The 20,575-nt window shown below is 30.2% G+C and overlaps 1 protein-coding gene across 1 annotated transcript in view; it reads right to left on the bottom strand.

The window, feature by feature from the left end:
- The window catches only part of Myo81F (Myosin 81F), a 124,517-nt gene that overhangs the window by 82,447 nt on the left and 21,495 nt on the right, over positions 1-20,575 (bottom strand). The window contains 2 exon segments of the mRNA XM_067275827.1: positions 4,197-4,305; positions 11,599-11,742. Coding sequence (XP_067131928.1) covers positions 4,197-4,305; positions 11,599-11,742 — 253 coding nt within the window.

Here is a 20,575-nt window from a genome sequence, read left to right as displayed (position 1 = left end):
AATCTTATAATTTGGGATTTATTTAAAAAAAACAAAACATAAAATTTTATCATAAAATATTTTGACTGAAAAAATTAAGAATTTTAAATCTGTTATTAATGATTAATGAATATAAAATACTGTTTAAGAACTTACAATGGAAAAACTATAGAATAATTAATTCCAGTAGATATCAATAAGTTATAAAATACATAAATACTGATAAATCAAATTAATAATATAAAAACTATCTTATAAAATGCAATTCTAGAATAAACATAACAAAATGTCAAGTAAATAAATAAATGTAAACATCAGCACCAGAGATGGAAATCAACACCTTATCCAATTGCCAACAAACGCCACATGCGGATCATGTACAGGAGATGTCCGATGATCTTTGACACCCTCTGCAACGGGAAAGACTCTCCTGACCATAACAGACTCTCTGGTGTTTACTTCATCCCTCTTAGGGACAACAGATGTGACAGGGACATTATTTATATTGGCTCAACGAAATGCTCCTTAGGAACCAGAATACGCGAACACCATGCAGACTTTCAGCATGGAAGACAGACCATGGTCCTTGCTACTTATGCATCTGACTCTGATATCGAGACGGAATTTGATCAAGCCAAGGTCATCCTCACTATGCCTCACCATGAACATCTAAGACGGTTAGAAACCATATCCATTTATTGAGCAAGCCACAATGCCACCTGCATCAACCAAAAGGAGGAACTAAATTTATCTGTTGCCTAGCAAGCCCTTATGGATGCCAACCTTTAATTGCCACCATCCAAGCACGAAATGCGCATGTCCATTGTAACAACTTTCGTCAAACATATGTTCGATTTAATTTGAATATTCACATTCTTTTTTTGTGTTCCATTGATCATTCAGCATATTTCACCTACGGAAGAACTATTTAACAGTTCGAAAACATTAGTGATAAACTGTATTTTTTACACTTGAGAACCTTAAAAGTCCAGTAATAACACTTTAATAGAAAACTAACGTTTTCAACCGTACTCCGGTCCACCTACACCATAGACCCCGACATACAGGCTGACCTCCATAAAGCCAAACTGGTCAGATTGTCACACCAAATTGAAACCTTCAAAATCACATTCAAAACCTTGAGGCATTAGAAATTTACAAAGCCAGCTTACATGGCAACTGTATTAACACAAATGATGCCATTAATGTTTCCTACGATTGGAGGTACTGTTAGCAACCTTTTTCTGTATCTTTATTTACATCACATTATATACCAATTATGGTATTGATACAGTTCTATTGCCATGATAACATGCATGGATAAAAGTTTTATACATGCACTTAGATTGTTCCACAGATTTTAAAATAATTTTTAAACATGTTGTTCCATACGTTTTAAAAATAATTTGTAAATACACAGTGCGGCAATTAAATTCCGGGACTGAAGCTATATCTCAGCAACCAGTAGCAACATCTGTTTAAATTTTATGTCATATGAAGTTTGGACATATATGAACATAATCTAAAACTTTTATTTAAATCGGTTGACGTTTATCATTGTTTTTGATATTTTGTTAATCAGTTTATTTTGTTACAGGTCAGAAAACAATAATGGAACAACGTGCTGTTATTAAATTTCACGCTAAACTTGGCACAAGTGCCACAGAAACATTCAAAATGATGCAAAAAGTGTATGGAAGTGAGTGTTTATCACGGTCAAAGACTTTTGAGTGGCACAAGCAATTTTTGGAAGGCAGACAATCACTGGAGGACGACAAACGTGTGGGAAGGCCAAAAACAATTCGAACAGCAGATTCGATTCAAAAAGTGCAAGAATTTGTATCCAACGATCGCAATGCGACACTGAGAATGATGGAACAAGCATTAAACATTAACAAAGAGACAATATGACAAATTCTTAAAGAAGATTTGGGCAAAACAAAGGTCTGAGCTAAATTTGTTCCGCACACACTAACCCAGAGCAAAAATTGATGAGACTGGAACATTCCAGAGAGATTGTATGAGCAGCAAATAACAGCTCAACCTTCCTCAAATCAATTGTTACTGGTGACGAGACCTGGTGTTTTCAATATGACCCACAAACAAAACGACAAAGTGCCGAATGGAAGTCAAAATCATCACCTCAAGCCAAGAAAACACAAAAAGTTCCATCAAAAATCAAGACAATGTTCATTGTTTTCTTCGATAGCAAAGGCATCATCCACCGTGAGTTCGTCCCACAGGGTCAAACAGTTACTGCTGCTTTCTACTTGGGAGTTTTACAACAATTAATGGGAAGAATTCGTCAAATTCGACCAGAATATCACAATTCTGATGACTGGTGTTTGTTACACGATAATGCACCGAGTCACACATCATTGATTGTTCGTCAATTTTTGGCACGAAATCAAGTCTGTGTGTTGAATCATTTGCCATATTCCCCCGATTTAGCACCATGTGACTTCTCTTTATTTCCAAAAATGAAAACGAAGTTGAAAGGACGCATTTTTAATGATATTGAAACCATCCAAAGAGAGTCTACGTGCATATTAGAGGCAATACCAAAAATTGAGCTTGAGCAGGCATTTGAATCACTATTGAATCGCTGTAAAAAGTGTATTGAAGCAGGAGGAGAGTATTTTGAATAATTTAATAAAAAGATTTGAATAAAATTGTTTTGTTTCATTTTTATAGATCCAGTCCCGGAATATAATTGCCGCACTGTGTGTTGTTCTTTTCATTCCAAGTTCAAATCTTACTGGTTTACAAACCTGAGGAAGACTGGAATACGATCAAAAACGTTAGTTTTCTATTAAAGTGTTATTACTGGACTTTTAAGGTTCTCAAGTGTAAAGTATATGCATTCCAGTATTATGTAAGAAGTTGTTTTAATGATAAACTGTATTATTCAAAGAACACACCAGTAACAGGTTCTGGATAAGGTGTTGATAATAAATGTACTCTATATATATAAAATACTTATATATATACTTAGCTTAAAATCATCATAACACTTTTGCTACCAGAAAACATTTTTGTGGAAAAAATGGAAACAGCAGCACCAAAAACCAATCAACAGAAAATTTTTATGAATAGTTTATGTTAGGAATAAAAGGACAAAACCCACAGAGCAAGAGAGCAAAGCAAGTGGGAGGCAAAGCTCTCTAGTTGATATTAGAAACTTATTAAATATAATATAATATTAATAAATAATAAAATTATAATAAAAAACATTTCAAATGCTCCTTTAAATTAGTCCTTTAAATGTTCTTTTTATTAAAACTTCTATGTAATGAATAATAATAATAATATAAAAACTTAAAAATTGTCATCTCTGTGTGTGTGAATTCCTTATAACTCCTGCAATTTTGTCCAATCCAGATGAAATTTTGGTTATATTTGTTTTATGTTCTGACAGAAAGTATAAGCTATTATTTTGTGGAAATATTAGCTATAGAATAAATGTTTTATTGATTTCAGATTGATGATTGAACTTGCATTGCAGTGACATCAGTAACCTCATTTAGTTCATGCTTCACAACAGAATTTCTCTTAAGTTGTGTTTTTAAATATTTTGGCAAATGGCATATTTTAAACATACTTCATTCAATTTAAAATTTAAATTTTAAGAAAGATAGCCACATTGTGTCACTTCTACAACGATTTAAAAAAAATTTTTTTTATAGTGATTATGTGTTGTTCTATTATCCAAGTGGAAATAACAATCTAACAAGCCTGTTATTTAAAATGTATTATCACACATTAACTATGCCTCCACAGGCAGTAGGCTACTTAATTTGTAGAAATATTAGATACTCTTCTTATATTTCTTGAAATCTGTGCTCTTCTCAATTCTTCAATCTCTACTTTCTCATAGAAAGTAGTCCATACTTGTCAAGGAAATTTCTAGTTTTGTAGTATTTTGCACGAAATAATCCCTAATCATTTTTTTACTTTCTATACTTCACAAATTTCATAAATGCATGAATTTGCATATTCAGTAATTAAAATAATACTATATTTAAATTTCATTAATAGTATATTTGATATTTATATCAGTTTCAAGCTGTTTAATCAATATACTAATAGTCTCCAAACATTATTTTAAATTTATTTTTAAATATTTAATTTATGTTAAATATTTAATTTGATGAGGCATTTATGTAGCAATAGCCAATTATTTTCACAAGTATAAAATAAAAAATAAGAAAACATACCAAATGCTTCCAAAATAGTATTAGCTTCTAATATTTGTTCTTCTATCCAAGTGGAAACATTTGTTGTAACAGTACAAAGATACTGAAGAATAAATTTGGTAGTTTCTGTCTAAAAATTAAAAATATGTATATGTATTACCATAATGTAAATGTAAATAATAATATATATATATATAAATAATGTAATTGAAAATAACATTAACAACAACATATTCAGGCATTAAACATTAAAATGAAATAAAATTTGACTAACGAAACAAACACTTTAAAACAATAAATTTAAGGAATGTCTTCAAGTAACTTTAACAACGTTGAATTATTTTAAATTCAAAGTTGTGGAATAAACAAAAACAACAACAAAATAGATGAAATTATATCTCATCACAAATTAAAACAATACAGTACAATCTTGAAAATACAACATAAAGTATATGGGACTGGAACAGCAGTCTTGTAGCCAAAAATAAATCACTGGAGCTAAGGACCATTCAAATATTACATCAATCTATATATATATAAAAATGAATGTATGTCTGTGTGTGTGTGTGTGTGTGTGTGTTGTCCTTCATGCACTACCACACCATTTATCCGATTGCCACGAAACTTCGGGAAGTTGTTTAATACACTCCCGCGAAGGTTTCTGGCACATGTAAAGACCACCATTTCCCCCCTTTCAAAAATATATTTATATATGGATTAAGGCTTTTATGTCCAACAGATGGCGCTAACTTCCGACGACCTAAGTTTGCTTTTCTGTGAGGCATTATGCTTCTCTGTGAGAATTAACTAAAGCAGATCATTTTCTATCTATCTATATAAATAAAATATAACGTTTGTTTGTTCCTACCGATTCCTTTGAAATTTTGACACAACGTTGCATTCAAATACACACGTGTTTTTATATAATATACATATCGAAATCCCCCCTGGGGGGTGAGATGGACAGGATCATGGCTTACTGTGAAGAACTTGGCTTCTGTTATACTATTTTAGATGCGGTTTTTTGGGTTTTTAATTGCGTTTTAATAGGGTACGTCAATAGAATATACACTAAAAAGGAATTTTTCGATATTCCCCAGCAGGGAGAGGGACGGGATTAAGGCTTACTGTGAAGAACTCAGCTTCTATTTATACTATTTTACATGTGGTTTTTTGCATTTTAATTGCGTTTTAATACGGTACGTCAACAGAATATACACTAAAAAGGAATTTTTCGATATTCCCCAGCGGGGAGAGGGACAGGATTAAGGCTTACTGTGAAGAACTCTGCTTTTATTATACTATTTTAAACGCGTTTTTGATTGTGTTTTAATAGGGTATGTCAAGAGAATGTACTGTACAGTTTCAGTTCAGTTCAGTTTTATTAAAAGGTACAAATTAATGTACATCCTGGCTCCGAATGTACTGTACACTAAGAAGGGATTTTTTGAAATTCCCCCCACGGGGAAGTGTTACACATTTATAAAAGATACATTCTTGTAGCCAAAAATAAATCACTGGGGCTAAGGACCATTCAAATATTACATCAATAGTTTATAAGGAAGGAAGGAAGGATTCATTTAGGTCATGAGAGAGGGTGAGTTTTAATGATATAAGATTGCACCTATCATTTTTCTCTCCAGTTATCACAGAATTGTTTGAAAATAATTCTGTGTATTTGCAAATAGTTTTAACTTCTGGCCTGGTGATATATTTAGAGGAGTACTTTGATTTCTAATGACTAGTGATGATAGGAGAGAGAAGATAAAAAAATGCAAGTTTTTGCTGATATAATACTTAAACAGCCCCTATAGGAACAAGATAAAAAAATTATAACTAGTATTTTTCGTTTTTCCAGCCAGCACTAGATCTTCAGCTAAAGTGTAAAAACGTAACAGTAGCCTAAATTTACATGACAACAACAAAAGTATATATACTGCATATGAGTACTGCCAACTAAACTAAGGGGGCTCAGCCACCTCACTGTCCATTTATCTACAGCTCTAATAGTAAACCAGCTCTTATACAAAGAGAAAGATTCACAATGCTGGCTTAGAATTCCTGGAGTATATAAAATCTACCTATAAGATGAGAGATTCTACATATGGCAAGAATACAAAGGGGGCAATGTCCCTCCAGACATGTTTAAAAGAGCCTGAAGCAGATATAAGGACTGCACCCTACAGAGACATATATCACAGATTCTAAAACTGTGGTAGTAAAAAAAGCTGGGTTAATATAAAAAGTAACAGTCAAAATAGTAACTAAGTCAACATATCTTCCTCATACACACCGGGGTGTATATTAGATCATTACAACTTACTTGAACCTGTGACCAGTTTTCACACCGGTCACAGCTCAAGTAAGTTGTAATTATCTAGTAACTAAGTCATTCAAACCTTTTTAAGCAGCAAGAACTTTTTTAATAACTAATATATTCAGTTTTATAAAAAGACCATCTTCAAGTTTATAAATATTATATCAAAATTTTTTATTACATTATTTCTCCATTTTTACTGATTTTTTATTTACATTTCTTTCTATCCTTTGTTTGTAGAACTGAAATCATTGGAACAGCTTGAAATTTATCAATCACAACCATCTTTCTAAGTAAACAATTAATTGCATTGACTTCAAGGATCAACAGGACATCTCTACTGCATGGAATGTCCTTTTTGAGATGTAATGGGCAGTTTATAAGCTATACAGTGATCATATTTTAACTTATTTGCTACTAACTTGGGCTAAGTTATAAAACTAGATTTCTTTAACTGAAAAGTCATTTTAAACTATTTGAAACTATATGTCACTTTGAAATTTAGACAATCATTATATTTTCCTAAAAAATTTAAGTTTTAAAAAATACAAATATCTATAACCCAATTTTTAAATAATTGCTGGATTATATTGAGCTATATTAATGCTACTAATTACTAATTAAATATTAAGTAATTTGGTCTAGAGATAGGTGATAGGTGCCCTCTCTTAATACATTTAATAATTATAATTAAATTAATATTTAATAATCAGTTAAGAAGGTTCTGGAAGAAAGAAGCAGTCTGAAGTGACACTTAAACTTACAACTCCCATTCGCAATACAGATGTGTTGCCAGTTACACAACTTGGACCTCCATCTGAACTTCAGGTCAATTCTTTCTTCCAGAACCTTCTAAACTAATTATTAAATTTATGAAGAGGAGACACCTACCATCTATCTCTAGGTCAAACTGCTTGATATTTTAATTAGTAAAGTAGCATTAATATAATCTGATGTAATCTAGCAATTGTCTGCCTTTGTTTTTAAGAACTATTCCTGCACTGGAATATTCTTTATTTAAAAACTGGAAAATATAACTGAATTTGGAATATAATGCTCCATATTTGAATGTTCTTTTTTCATTTTGTTCTTCTTTTCAGAAAATCAGTAAAGATGACATTTAAGAGTTGAAAACGTTTTGATGAAATACCATCCTGCTAAAATTAAAAAGCTAATGTAATTTTATTGGAACTCAAATCCATAATTTCTACTAATTGTGCAAATGCATTGTCAATTATGTTATCTAAACTTCTATCTAATCTTCACTTCCAAACTAATTTTAAGAGATTTAACTACACAAGCCCCTCACTGCATTAGCTAAGGATGATTTGCACCTTGGCCTTCCATGATTTTCAGCTGATTTAAGCTTTCACTCCAGTATGGTATATATTAATAATTACACACACACACACACACAATCTTGAAAACTTGATTTATAGTTAAAGCCAAATGAACTATTGAATTATCAGGCTATGATATGGCTATGTATTTAAAAACTGTAATAAATTTAATTTAATTTAGAATTTCTGAAAGACAAGAATTGGCCTCAACTAGCATGAGATGCCTACCTGTGAGACCCACCATTTTCACTAAATTTTGATTGTTATGGTGAAATTTTAAATATATATATATTCCAAATATATTCAAAATAATACTAATAATAATAATTCAAGAATATATATATATATATTCTTGAATTATTATTATTAGTATTATTTTGAATATATATAATATATTATTGAATTATTATTTATTATTACCATTATTAGTACAATTTTAATTTTAATAAACTTATTTTAAGCAAATAATGTAATGTCTTTAAATAATAAGTTGGAATTTTATTGTATTTTAAACTATATATGTATTTTATATTCCTTTTTTTTTTGTCCTGTCTGTTTGTTCATCAAACAATTATTAGCTGTCAGAGAGGACACCCTAATGCAACATCATGATTTTTTATGTTATCAAGTAGTGTTGTAAAAAAAATTTTGCCTATTTTCTTGATTTAGGAACCCTCTCTTCTAAATTTGTAGCAATACAGATTAAAAATAGTCAAGAGATGCAAATTATAATAAAAAAATTATCAATTAATTGTTATTAATCTCATAACATTCAGAGAAAAAGATGAAGGAAATGAGTTTCATTTTTCCTTTTTCAACTAGTGTTAAATACAGTTATTACTTTATTCATGATAATTATTTGGCTTTAGTTGGACGATAGCTTTAAAATATATCGGGTTTGATGATGTTTATTTATATACTTTATTCACATCATTCACACACAATTCATACTAGACAAGAGAGAAGAACTAAAAATAACCAATCAAGCTAATTTTTCATTACATCAACTTCCTCCAGAATAAAATCATGATTGGTCAGGAAAAAAAAAATATAACAAAAGGGAATGACAAAAAACACAAAAGAAAAAAAACAGGAGAAAGAGGGAAAGAAAGGGAGAGAGAGGAAAGGAGAGAAAGAAAGAAAGGAGAGAAAAAAAGGAGAGAGGAAAGGAGAGAAGAGTGAACACTGTTGTGTTCACTCTTCTCTCCTTTAGAAAGAGTCAACTCAGAGAGAAGAAAGTGAACACAACAGTAAAGTCACACCAAAGGAGTATCAAATTTGGTAAAGATAGAGTCAGTGTAATGAGAGATAGGGCTCAAAAAAAAGAAAAGAAAAAGGAACCAAAGAAAAGACAACTCTTTTCCTAGTATGTTGTGAGTCACAAAGTTTGGGTTTCCTCCCACTAGGTTTAATAGTATACAAATAGGCTAACTTTCAAGGATAGACTTCGTCTATCTAGATATAGGTACAGTGGAACCTCGCTTAACAAGCACCTCACACAACGAGTATTTCTCATAATGAGAAAAACAAACTGTAAAAATTTGCCTCGCTTAACAAGCAATTTTTCGCATAATGAGTGATGAGGAGAGGGGAAGTCCCAAATTGTGCGCATGCAGCATGCTCCATCAGTCTGTGTTTAGCACTCGTTCAGCTAGCTTCTTAGTGTTGCTTGTGATCACATATTTTTCCAAACTTGTGTTCACACATATTACTTATAAACATCAACAACCATAGCCCGTTATATAATAAACAGGCCAAACGATTTGCCAAATTCTTGGGTCATTAAATTTAATGACCCGATTCCAAATTAAATTTTAGAAATGTCTGAATTAAAAATTAACTATTTATAATTAAATTTAATACGAGATGGAAACATGACTGACTACCTCTAGTCAAATTAATTAATTTCTAATATTTAATTATATAACCCACATAACCCAAGAATTTGGCATATCGTTTGAAGTGTTTATCAAACATATTATCTGTGATTTTTTTTTTTCGTTTCTGCAAATCAAATTCTCATTCCAGGATGGTTCATTCTGCACTGGAAGAAAAGATGATGCTGATTCATGCTCCTTAACAGTGTATATTGTACAATTTTTTTTGAATAAATGTTATACAAAAAAAAAAACATTTGAGCATTTTTTCTGCGTGGAACTCATCATATTTTACATTAATTTATATGGGAAAAATTGTTTCGCTTAACAAGTGTTTCGCATTACAAGTAAGACTCTGAAACGAATTATGCTCGTTAAGTGAGGTTCCACTGTATATTGTTATTGACATGTTCAGACTTAATTCTAATATTATTGTGAAATCTGGAAGTTAAAAACCTAGAAATTTCTGAATTTTTTCACTCCAGTTATAAACGACTTAATCAACAACATTCCATACCCGGGAAATTGTTGACCCTCGACGGGCAACGATCGCCCCCTAACTATCAACAAGCCGTTGTTCCCTCGGATGCAGGTAGATCATCTTGCACAATGGTTTACAGTTAGCGTCCGAGCTAGTCATTTATTTAAAGTCCGGGAACACCTATGGCCCAAATTGCGATCCGTTATCGATCACGTGACAGGTTTTCCCGTCAAGAAAAACTTATAAAAGACGCTTCCTTTCCCCCCTAAAGGGCTCTCCGATCGTCTCTCCACTACGAAGTGCACTACGCCGTCGACCAAACCCGAAAGTTTCTAAGTTTCTTAGTTTTATAAGTGCCATTGTCCAGTCTACGAATTCTAAGGTTCTACGTGCCATCGTCCCATTAACTGATTCTCCGTCATCCCGAACATCATCGTCACTTCTGAGAGAATGTTCGTCTATTACGAACTCCGTCTATTACGGACTTGTTAAGAGGTATGAAAATATTTGTAAACTCTCTCTCTCCGGACCCCCTTTTTGTATACGAGGGTAGAAGTGTAGTTTAGTTCGTTTAGCTTTTAATAAATCTTGTTTTGTTATAAAATGGTGTCTTTCTTGACTGTCGGCTTCGCCTTATCGTCGACCCCATCTTTCCTCCTCATCCACTCGCGTAACGCGTAATGCACCGTCAACGTAACAGCCATCCTTGACAAGTGAGTCGCCGGAACGGAAGGTACGACTCCCTCTTACTTCCCCGGGATCTCACATTATGTTTAGTTTTTGTAAAAATTTTTTATTTATTCTTAAGTTGGTTTAGTTGAATTTATATTCATCCTCCTGAGAGGTTCATTCTTTGAACTTCAGAGTAACTCTTACCCTCACACCTTATGTATCTCAGTGTTATCTAAAGTCTAAATTGGAGGTGTGTCTGATAATACAAACCTGATGGCAGGATCCCTACATAAAACTTTCGAATCTCGATTCTGATGGCCCCCTAGCCCCCATGCTACCACTGGATAAATTATTTAGTATTTAATTAATTACATAGCCATATTATAATCTGATAATTCAGCAGTTCATTTGGTTTTAGTCAAGCATTTTTGTATTTATTAATAATATATAATTAGTTTACCAAACAAATCTAAAATAAATATTTAATTCAATCTAAGGGCACATTCAGCCAACCTTACAGTGTTGAGCTAAAGTGCTGCATACATTTTATTTGCTGAATGCATCCCATGTCTGTAGTTTTGAGTATAGTTTGTTTATTATAATGTAAAGTAAAACCTGATAAATAATACTAGCAAATTTTTAATATATAAAATCTTATATAATATTATATATAATAATCTTTAATATTTATAAAAAATATTTTAAACTAAATTTGTATCTGTTTTTGTATTATTACCTTTCCAGCTCCACTTTCTCCACTGATAACACAAGCCTGATTTGTTCCATGTTCTTGTAAATGGTTATATGCTGACTCTGCTATAGCAAATACATGTGGCTCTTCATGTCCAATTTTTTGTCCACTGTATTTTAAAACCCAATCCTACAAAAGTGTCATATGAGTTTAGATTAGAAGGTATCATCTCAAATGTTCCCCCCATTTATTTTATTTTTATTAGCAATTCATTGTAGATATGATTATAAAATAAATAAAACAAGGAAAACAAATATTTTAGACAGAACTATCTAAACTACGTCAAGTGCAGAAAACACAAAATGACCCCAATGACAAAATTTTTAATAATTTTGTTTCATTTTCGTTTTATTTATCAAATAATATTAATAAAATATAAAACATTAATAATGACAAAACTGAATCAAATCATTAGCTGGCTTAGGATGCCTTTTTGAGACAAAAGGATTCATGATTGCTATGCAAGATAAGGTCAATAATGCAAAAACTACATAAAGCACATTTTAAAAGATACAACATACACAGATAATATAGAACAAGTTATATCATGCATGAACCTATATAATTTATTGCATCTGGTTGAAAGCTTTTAGCACATGCAGACTAGTTATATTTGCAAGTTTGTGCATTAGTATTTTCTATTATGTTTAAAATGTTATAAATAGCATAATGTTAAAATCATAGATCACAAGAACTCATCATTATACTTGTAACATTACATTGTGAAAATGAGGCTATTGACAGGCATTCCATAATGCCACAGGAAATAAGTAATGAAATCAAATGAAATTGTTGACTAACAAGCAAGAAATATTATAACATATTATAACATGAAAATTAAATATGAATGTCATCCATGCTGTGGATCTTTGATGTGGAAGAATTGGCAAATTATTTAGTATATAAATCACTCAATGTTCATAATTTGGACACATGACATGAGATCATACATTTTTGTACCCCAGCATTGAGTAATTCTAGACCACTTTTTATGGTCTCAAGAGAGTTGTATTTTTTAAATTTATTCACTTGATCTAGTATGTGATCTTTTAACAGTCACAGGCCACATAGTTATAACCTAAAATTACAAATACATATATCAACCTCTATTCATTAAATTTCATATTTAATATAGTTTGTGTATCTTACCTTGAAATATCTCAACATAATACAAAACAAACATTCTGCCACAGTTCATTTTCATTCTTTGCAAACATTATTAAAAAAACTCAAACATTGCTTTAAATCTTTCAGTTTCAGAAAAATCCAAAAAAAAACCAGTTAAAAGCATCTAATTTTATTATCACAAATGCTTTCATTCACCTACAATGAACATCATCAGATAATGGAATATAACCAAATAGAACACTCCTAAAATTAAAATTTAAACCAAGCAGAACATTTCCACAAAAGAATGAATACAAATTTTAAAACTGATATATAAATTCAAATAAATATTTTAATTGACATATGCAAAAGTTTCATCAGCCATCGAGAAGATAAACATACATCTAGCGGTTGGAAAGTGTGTCTGTAAAAATATTTTAAACAGTTAGCAACAATGTAAGAAATTCCTTCACTGGTGACTCGTTTCAAACTAAAATTTTGAAATCATCAAAAAATTAATTATATCCCTATTATTTTAAGGCAAACCCAATCAGTTTGCAAACTGCAATACATACTTAAATTACTAACAATAATGAATTAAATCACAAGTTCAAATTTAAAAGTTAAATCAAAAATTAAAATCAAGATATATAAGCAATCAAAATCAGACTCATGGCTTAATCTCTAAATCTAACTAGATGGTGAATATAATTACAAAATATTTAACTAAAAAAATATTCATTAAATTCCTTTTTACTTTTAAAAAGTATGTTGAAAGAAATCCTTTTTACTTTGTTTCCTTTAAAATTTTTCTAATTTATAAAAACATATTTTGAATTATATGCTTTTATTATAGTAATAGTTATATTCACTAAATTTAAGGAAGCCAACAATGGAAAGAAAATGAAACAGTAGATAATTTCAAGCTGCTTGGATCAATAATCAACACCAAAATGACAAACAGAGAAGAAATCCTATGACAAACTATCCTGGCAAAATTACTGTAATGGACTTACTGATACATAAAATATTCAGATGAAAACATAAATATTTATATATAAAGACTCAATTTATTCAAAATACTGTAAAATATTTCTATCATCATCATACAGACCTAAAAGCTGGACCTTAAAAAGGCAAGGAAAGAAAAAAATTGAGGCTGTTAAATTATAATGCTTGTAAAGAATACTGCTTATATCGTGTACAATTTGAAGAACAAACAAATACTGTAGAAGTTTTGTACACTGTAGAAATTTTAGTATCTGGATATTCATTTTTTGTTACCTTGGTACCCAAAATAATTCAAATACTGTACTGTTTCTTAACCTGGAATCTGCAAATTTAAAACTCCCTGAATTCTCAGAAGAAAAAAGCATATTACAGTATAGAAAAAAAGATACTTCTTATAATATTTACCTTTATTCAAAATGACTAATAAAGTTTAAATTAAAAAAACATAAAATCATTTAAATTAAATAAAAATTTTTAAAACAAAGACATTGTTTTAAAATATATACTGTATATATAAGCAAAACAATACTAATAATAATAATAATTTAATTCTACTCTAGGGATCTGTTGAAAGGCACAGTTTAGGAGATAGTGGAGTAATGAATGCATGTGCTTCGAACATTTCATACTCATAAGCATACAGTTTTTCTGACTTTCAAAATTTTTTATTAATTTACAGTTTTCTCTTTCAATTTAACCAAAAATAAACTTCATTCTTTAAATTGAAAGTGTCAATGATAAAAACATTAAAATTAATTATTAATTAACATTAAAAATTAGCAAAATGCTGATTTAATATATGAGTGTGATCAGACCTGAGTTTCACTTGGAAAAGTATACACAAATGAGAATTCTCAAAACATAGAAATGTATTAAAATTCCAGAAGATTCATCCTTAAACTCATAATTACCAACTTAAACAATTTTTTGATTTATGTCAAGTAAAGAAGAATTAATTTATTGATATAAATAAGAAAAATTTAATTAAAATTGTAGCAAAGACTCATGTACTGTACAAAAAAAATTAACTGAAAGTTACTTATATATATTTTACACTTCTACTATATGAATACCATTCACTGACTTTTTTTATTGCTATAGCTAAGAGACTAACTTCATATGCAGTGTTTTAAACCTTGCATAAACTTGCGTCATGAAAAAACTGCTTTCTTTCACATTATGGAAGCCTATATGGCTTCCATAATGCGAAAGAAAGCAGTTTGCAGTTTCTACAGTTATGGATTAAGAACAGAATAAATTATTTTTATATAATAAAATTTCTTATTTTAATAATTCAGCTGTTTTAAAATATCTTTCTCTAATTAACAATTTTAACAAATTAAAAATTTTCATTTGGAAACTGTTGTTTTGAAAATTGAAAATGATAATTCATTAGAAATAAAGTTAAATTATTAAAAACAGCTAAAAAATTAATAAACATTTTTCTGTAACTTAATCATTTTTTAAAATCAGTTTGTTCCTTTATGACTTTTCATGTTATACACACAACCTTTTAAATGAACAGCCACTTGACTAAAGACTAAATACAGTTCAGGACAACTATTATCTACAGAGTTACTCTGAGTCAACACTGGCTTGATAGTACTTAATAACAATAATGATAGCCTTTATTAAGTATTACTGTTACTGATGCAGATAAGTAATTATCAGTAGCAAAATAAATATACTGCAAAGCACTTTCCAATTAGACTCTATAGATCAGCTTAAAAAGCATCAAGTAGGTTGATAAATTATATTTTTAGATCTATATAATGATTGAATTTTTAACAAAATTATTATTATTTTACAATTACATATTTATGATTATTGTGAATAGACAAACCATTATGAATAGACAATTATAACTACTTTTTAATTGAGAGAAAGCAACACTAAATAATAAAGCATAAACTGGAACTGTAACAATATAATTGAATTGGTGAAATTCAAAAAGGGGTAAGTCATATTTCTGATGAAACACAGGTTAGGATATATTTTGAATATATAAATGTTCCTCTTTCATAATGTGAAACAAGGGTACAATCCCTTGAAAAGTTCAACTGCAGTGGGTTTTCATTTTCTGCATTGTAAATCAAATTGGGACAAGTTCTCTATTTATTCCATTTTGAAAATCACTAAACCTAGTTTGGTGATAGGGATTTTGGGCTGGCTAGACAAATCATCAGAAAGTCTAACAGGATTTATGTTTCAGCACAGTACAAAGATCTTACAAAGCAAACCAAAAAGAAAAATCCCTTTGATGTTATGATGATGACTTCTCAAAATGTACCTATACCTATCTATCTATAGATTCAAGCAATGGTGGCCAACTTACTTCAAAAAAAAACTTCAGCTTCCATCGAATTAAAGAGATCAAATAAAAACCGTCAGCTTCTTGGAGTGTGTAAGTACAGAATGCTTGAAGTATCAGTCAACTTAGGTAAAGCCCTCCTTATGACCTATGCTGCATAGACAGCTTAACATTCTGTATCTTCAATCTTTTCAAAACACAAGATGTTAACCTGCCACTTCCAACAGTTGTCACTTACAATGATCATGTACCAATCAATGGAAAAAAATTGGAGGATATTAGTAGGGTACTAAAACACATGGATCCAATGCATATGGAATCTTATGAGGCCATATTAACTTAGAAGAGTACAATGAAGATGAGGAAGATATTTCAGATTAAAAGATAAATGATTTTGATCTGAATATATTACCTGACTTGATAAAACATAATAAATAAGATATCCTGGAAATTTGATTTATAATGGAATAAAACAATCATATAAAATAAGGGCAGTCCACAGCAAAATAGTAGGGTATAATTGGTTTACACCAACCTAGAGTATAATAGGTATTTTTATTTCAAATAAAAAGGTAAATAAAAAGGTAAATAAAAAGGTAAATAGGTATTTTTGTTTCAAAAGTATTGCCTCTGGACACTGTTTTCATCATACTGGAAAATTAGATAGAATGAACTTACCCTTACCCTGTTTTGAATATTGCCAGTTCAATTATAATTAATAATATTTTAACTATTTTATTCACAATTTTCATATGGTAAATAATGTTTTCAAAACATTTCTAAGTTAAAAAATTATGTAAACAAAAACTGAATAATTAATTTGCATTATGCTGTTAATGTAATTAACAGCATAATGCAAATTATGCTGTTAATTACATTATGCAATGCATATAACAATGCATGTTCTCAAAAATTGTTCATGGGCAGTAAGTTCTTAAAATACATTTTACTAGCTAAGAATTTCATATTTTATATATTCTATGAAAACAAGCTCATTACACTGTGATTATAAATTAATTTTTGACAAAAAGTGTTACTATGCTTTCTCATCCACCTTACATGCTAGACATTGTTTCTGCTGACTACTTTCTCTGCAACAAACTAAAACTTGACTTAAAACATCAGCATTTCCAAATCATAACAGAAGTTCAGATCATAATTAGAAAGAGATCAACAGCATTCTAAAACAGACCTTTCTGGAGAACATAAAAAAAATCCAAAACATCAATGATACAATACATAAAAAATAAAAACTTATTAAAAAGAATACTTTCACTTTTAATTATATTCACTCTTTATAATAAATTTTATAACATATGTTTAAAAAATATATCTATTTTATTCTATATAGATTCCACAGGAAGAGCAATTAATAATAGGTTAATTTGGATAGCTAGATGGCCAAGATAATTAAAGAATCAGGCTACTATTCAAGGAATCTGGGACTGAACCAAAACAAGAAACTTCTCAAAAATTGTTCATGGGCAGTAAGTTCTAAAAATGTCAGGCTTTGTCTCTTATCACGTGGCTGTCCTGGCTGAACCCACAATGGATATCATTTTAAAAAAACACTCTTAATGCCCACAAGATAGAAAAAGTTAAAAATTAAGAAAATAAAATAAAATAAAATAAAAACAACATCAAATCTAACAAGATAATCATTACATTAATCATTGTCTTATGAGCATTTTATTACAATTTTGAATGAAACAAAAATTTGTTTTCTCCAATTAACATCAAATCTTATTTTTTGTCAAATCAGTGCTAATAATTTATACAATCCATGTAATAATCCATTGTTACAATTATCTGAAACTGAAAAATATACTTAAAATGATTTCCATTTTTCCACATTTAGTGGTAAATTCACTTATTTTGTAAAAGTAAAAATGAAAAAATTTAGAATGAAATATATTAGAACAATTGTAAAAATTGAAGAAGACTAAATACAAAAAACATTTTGAAGTATTCTATGCATTTATTTGCAACTGTCAAAACACAATTAAAATTAATGGATTTGATCTTTCTTTATAAGCTCTTCTCTGCCTATATATATGCAAATTGTTTTTAAAAAAATCTCTCAGTGAGCAGACATGTAAAAGACTTCAAAATGTTTTTACATTTGGTCTTCAACTTTTACAATTGTTCTAAATGTACTGTACAATTTCAGGAGTCCAACATATACAGAATTAAAACTGTATCAAATGAAGGAGATTGCCAAATTATTGGAAGTAAGGTGAATTCAATTTAATCATTCAAAAATAAAATATTTGTTTATTTGCATGATATTAGTGCAGTGTATTAACCGAAAACTTATATTGAATTGAAATAAAATATGAAAGGTATCATATATTACTGTATTTTAAAGTTCTCAAGTTAATTGCCAATCCTTTTAAGATAAATAACGACATACTGAGAAATACATAATAACTAACACAGAACCAACAACTGGTGTGAAGAAAACAAAAAACTTTCTCTGGACAAATATTTTCTAACACCTCCTGAGTTCTTTCTCAGGTTCTACAGTTAGTAACTGTAGCACCTGAAAAAAAAGACTACACCAGGCCATAAAAATCTTTAAAGCTAACTTTGCAGCATTGTATAAATTTTAAGGAAGAAATATTGTCAATGGCCTGGCAGGCTCTATTTGACACGACAGTATAGTCATTGGTTGAATCTTTGTTATGCGCAAGACAACACATGTACAAATTTTTTAAACTTATAGTTTGAATGGTAATTTGAATTTACATTTCTTTTAAAAAACTTGTTCTGAACAACTTTCCAAAAATAACAACTGCACAAGTAAACTGGAACTATACATGAACAGAATAACGCCTAAACACAAATTTCCAGCAAATAAATACACAACTATTTAATGTTCAAACATTTTCGGCCATAGAAATCTACAGAGCTGACAAGAATGGAACATGCACCAACACGGATTGCATTCTGATTCCACATGCCTGGAGATATTATTTAGACTCCAAAATTTAATCTTATTAATAATTTCATGTTTATCGTGTAATAACTTCATATACAGTGTAAAAATTTGCACATTTTATATACATTGTAAAATGTACATCACAGCCATTGTTCAAACATGTTTGAAATTTTTAAAATGAGAACACAGCTGTATTTGATTTATAGAACAGTTTTCGTATTCATTCCTGAAGATGGCATTTATCCCAGCATGACACCACTTCAAACATCTCTTCATGGTACTGTTGCTTGTCAAGTTGCTTGAAGTCCAGAATGGTATCTTCCAATTCCTCCTGATCTGCAAAGCATTTCCCTGCCAAAAATTTCTTTAAAGGTCCGAATAAATTAAAATCCAATGGGGGAGCTAAATTTGGACTATATGGAGAATGCAGGACTTCCCAATTCCAATGTGCCAATCACAGTTGTTGGTTTGATTTGACATATGGAGTATAGTCCAGATTTAGCCCCCTCGGATTTTCATTTATTTGGACCTTTAAAGAAATTTTCGGTGGGAAAATGCTTTGCAGATCAGGAGAAATTGGAAAATACCGTTCTGGACTTCAAGCAACTTGACAAGCAACAGTACCATAAAGGGATGTTTAAAGTGGTGTCACGCTGGGATAAATGTCTCAATGTTTATGGCGATTATGTTGAGAAATAAACAAAGTATGTAGTTTTTGTGAAATGAATTAAATATTTTATTTAATTATAAATGTTAGTGTAATTTTGACCTGTACCTTTAATATTGAACTCCCCTCATATTTATTTGGTTTTGAATGGTTTTGAATGGTTTTATACGTAAGATTTGGAAATTTGTGTTTAGGTGTTATTCTGTTCAACAACTTTCCATTGGGTAACCATTGTAGCACCTGAAGAACTCAGAGGGAGTTAGGAAATGTTTGTCCAGAGATGGTTTTTTGTTTTCTTCACAACGGTTATTGGTTTGTTATTCCTTTTAAGATAATTTTTAATTGTCTTTTGCCATCTTGTCATCCACATGCATTGCCATTGCTGGTAACCAGTGTTATCAAGTTGATGAATTCCCTCTAAATTTAGTAGGGAAATTGATGTGATCATGAGAAATTTAGTAGGAGGTACAGAATTTTTGATGGGAAATTTTGAGAAGAGCTGATTTAAATTATTTTTTAAATAAAGCTAAAAATAAATTCATTGTTGTTATATTATGTGGCTGTTGTTTAAACATTGTTTATATAAACAATGTGTAAAGCTTGGCTCTTATGCCCGGAGTTGAGGCATAAGTGGATAGGGCAGTGGTGTCTTTGTTGTGATCAATGTCGTATTTGTGTTCGCAATCTTCACAATGCTGAAATGATCAGACTCTTGCACCGCATAGAAAACATACGATCTCTAGAAACTTGAAATATACAAAGCCAGATTACATACTAACTGCATCAATTCCAAGTATGCAATTAATATATCTCAAGCTTGAAAGTTCTGTTACAAAGAGGAAGACAACCCCCACAGCTCTACTTAGCGTACACTTCCATACTTAGTGTATTTGTGTATATAATAATTATATTCTTTCGTTTGTGG

Source organism: Centruroides vittatus, unplaced genomic scaffold (genome assembly GCF_030686945.1).
Source record: "Centruroides vittatus isolate TY-2023 unplaced genomic scaffold, ASM3068694v2 contig_1158, whole genome shotgun sequence".
Classification (NCBI taxonomy): Eukaryota; Metazoa; Arthropoda; class Arachnida; order Scorpiones; family Buthidae; genus Centruroides; species Centruroides vittatus.
This window is presented reverse-complemented; position numbering and strand designations above follow the sequence as displayed.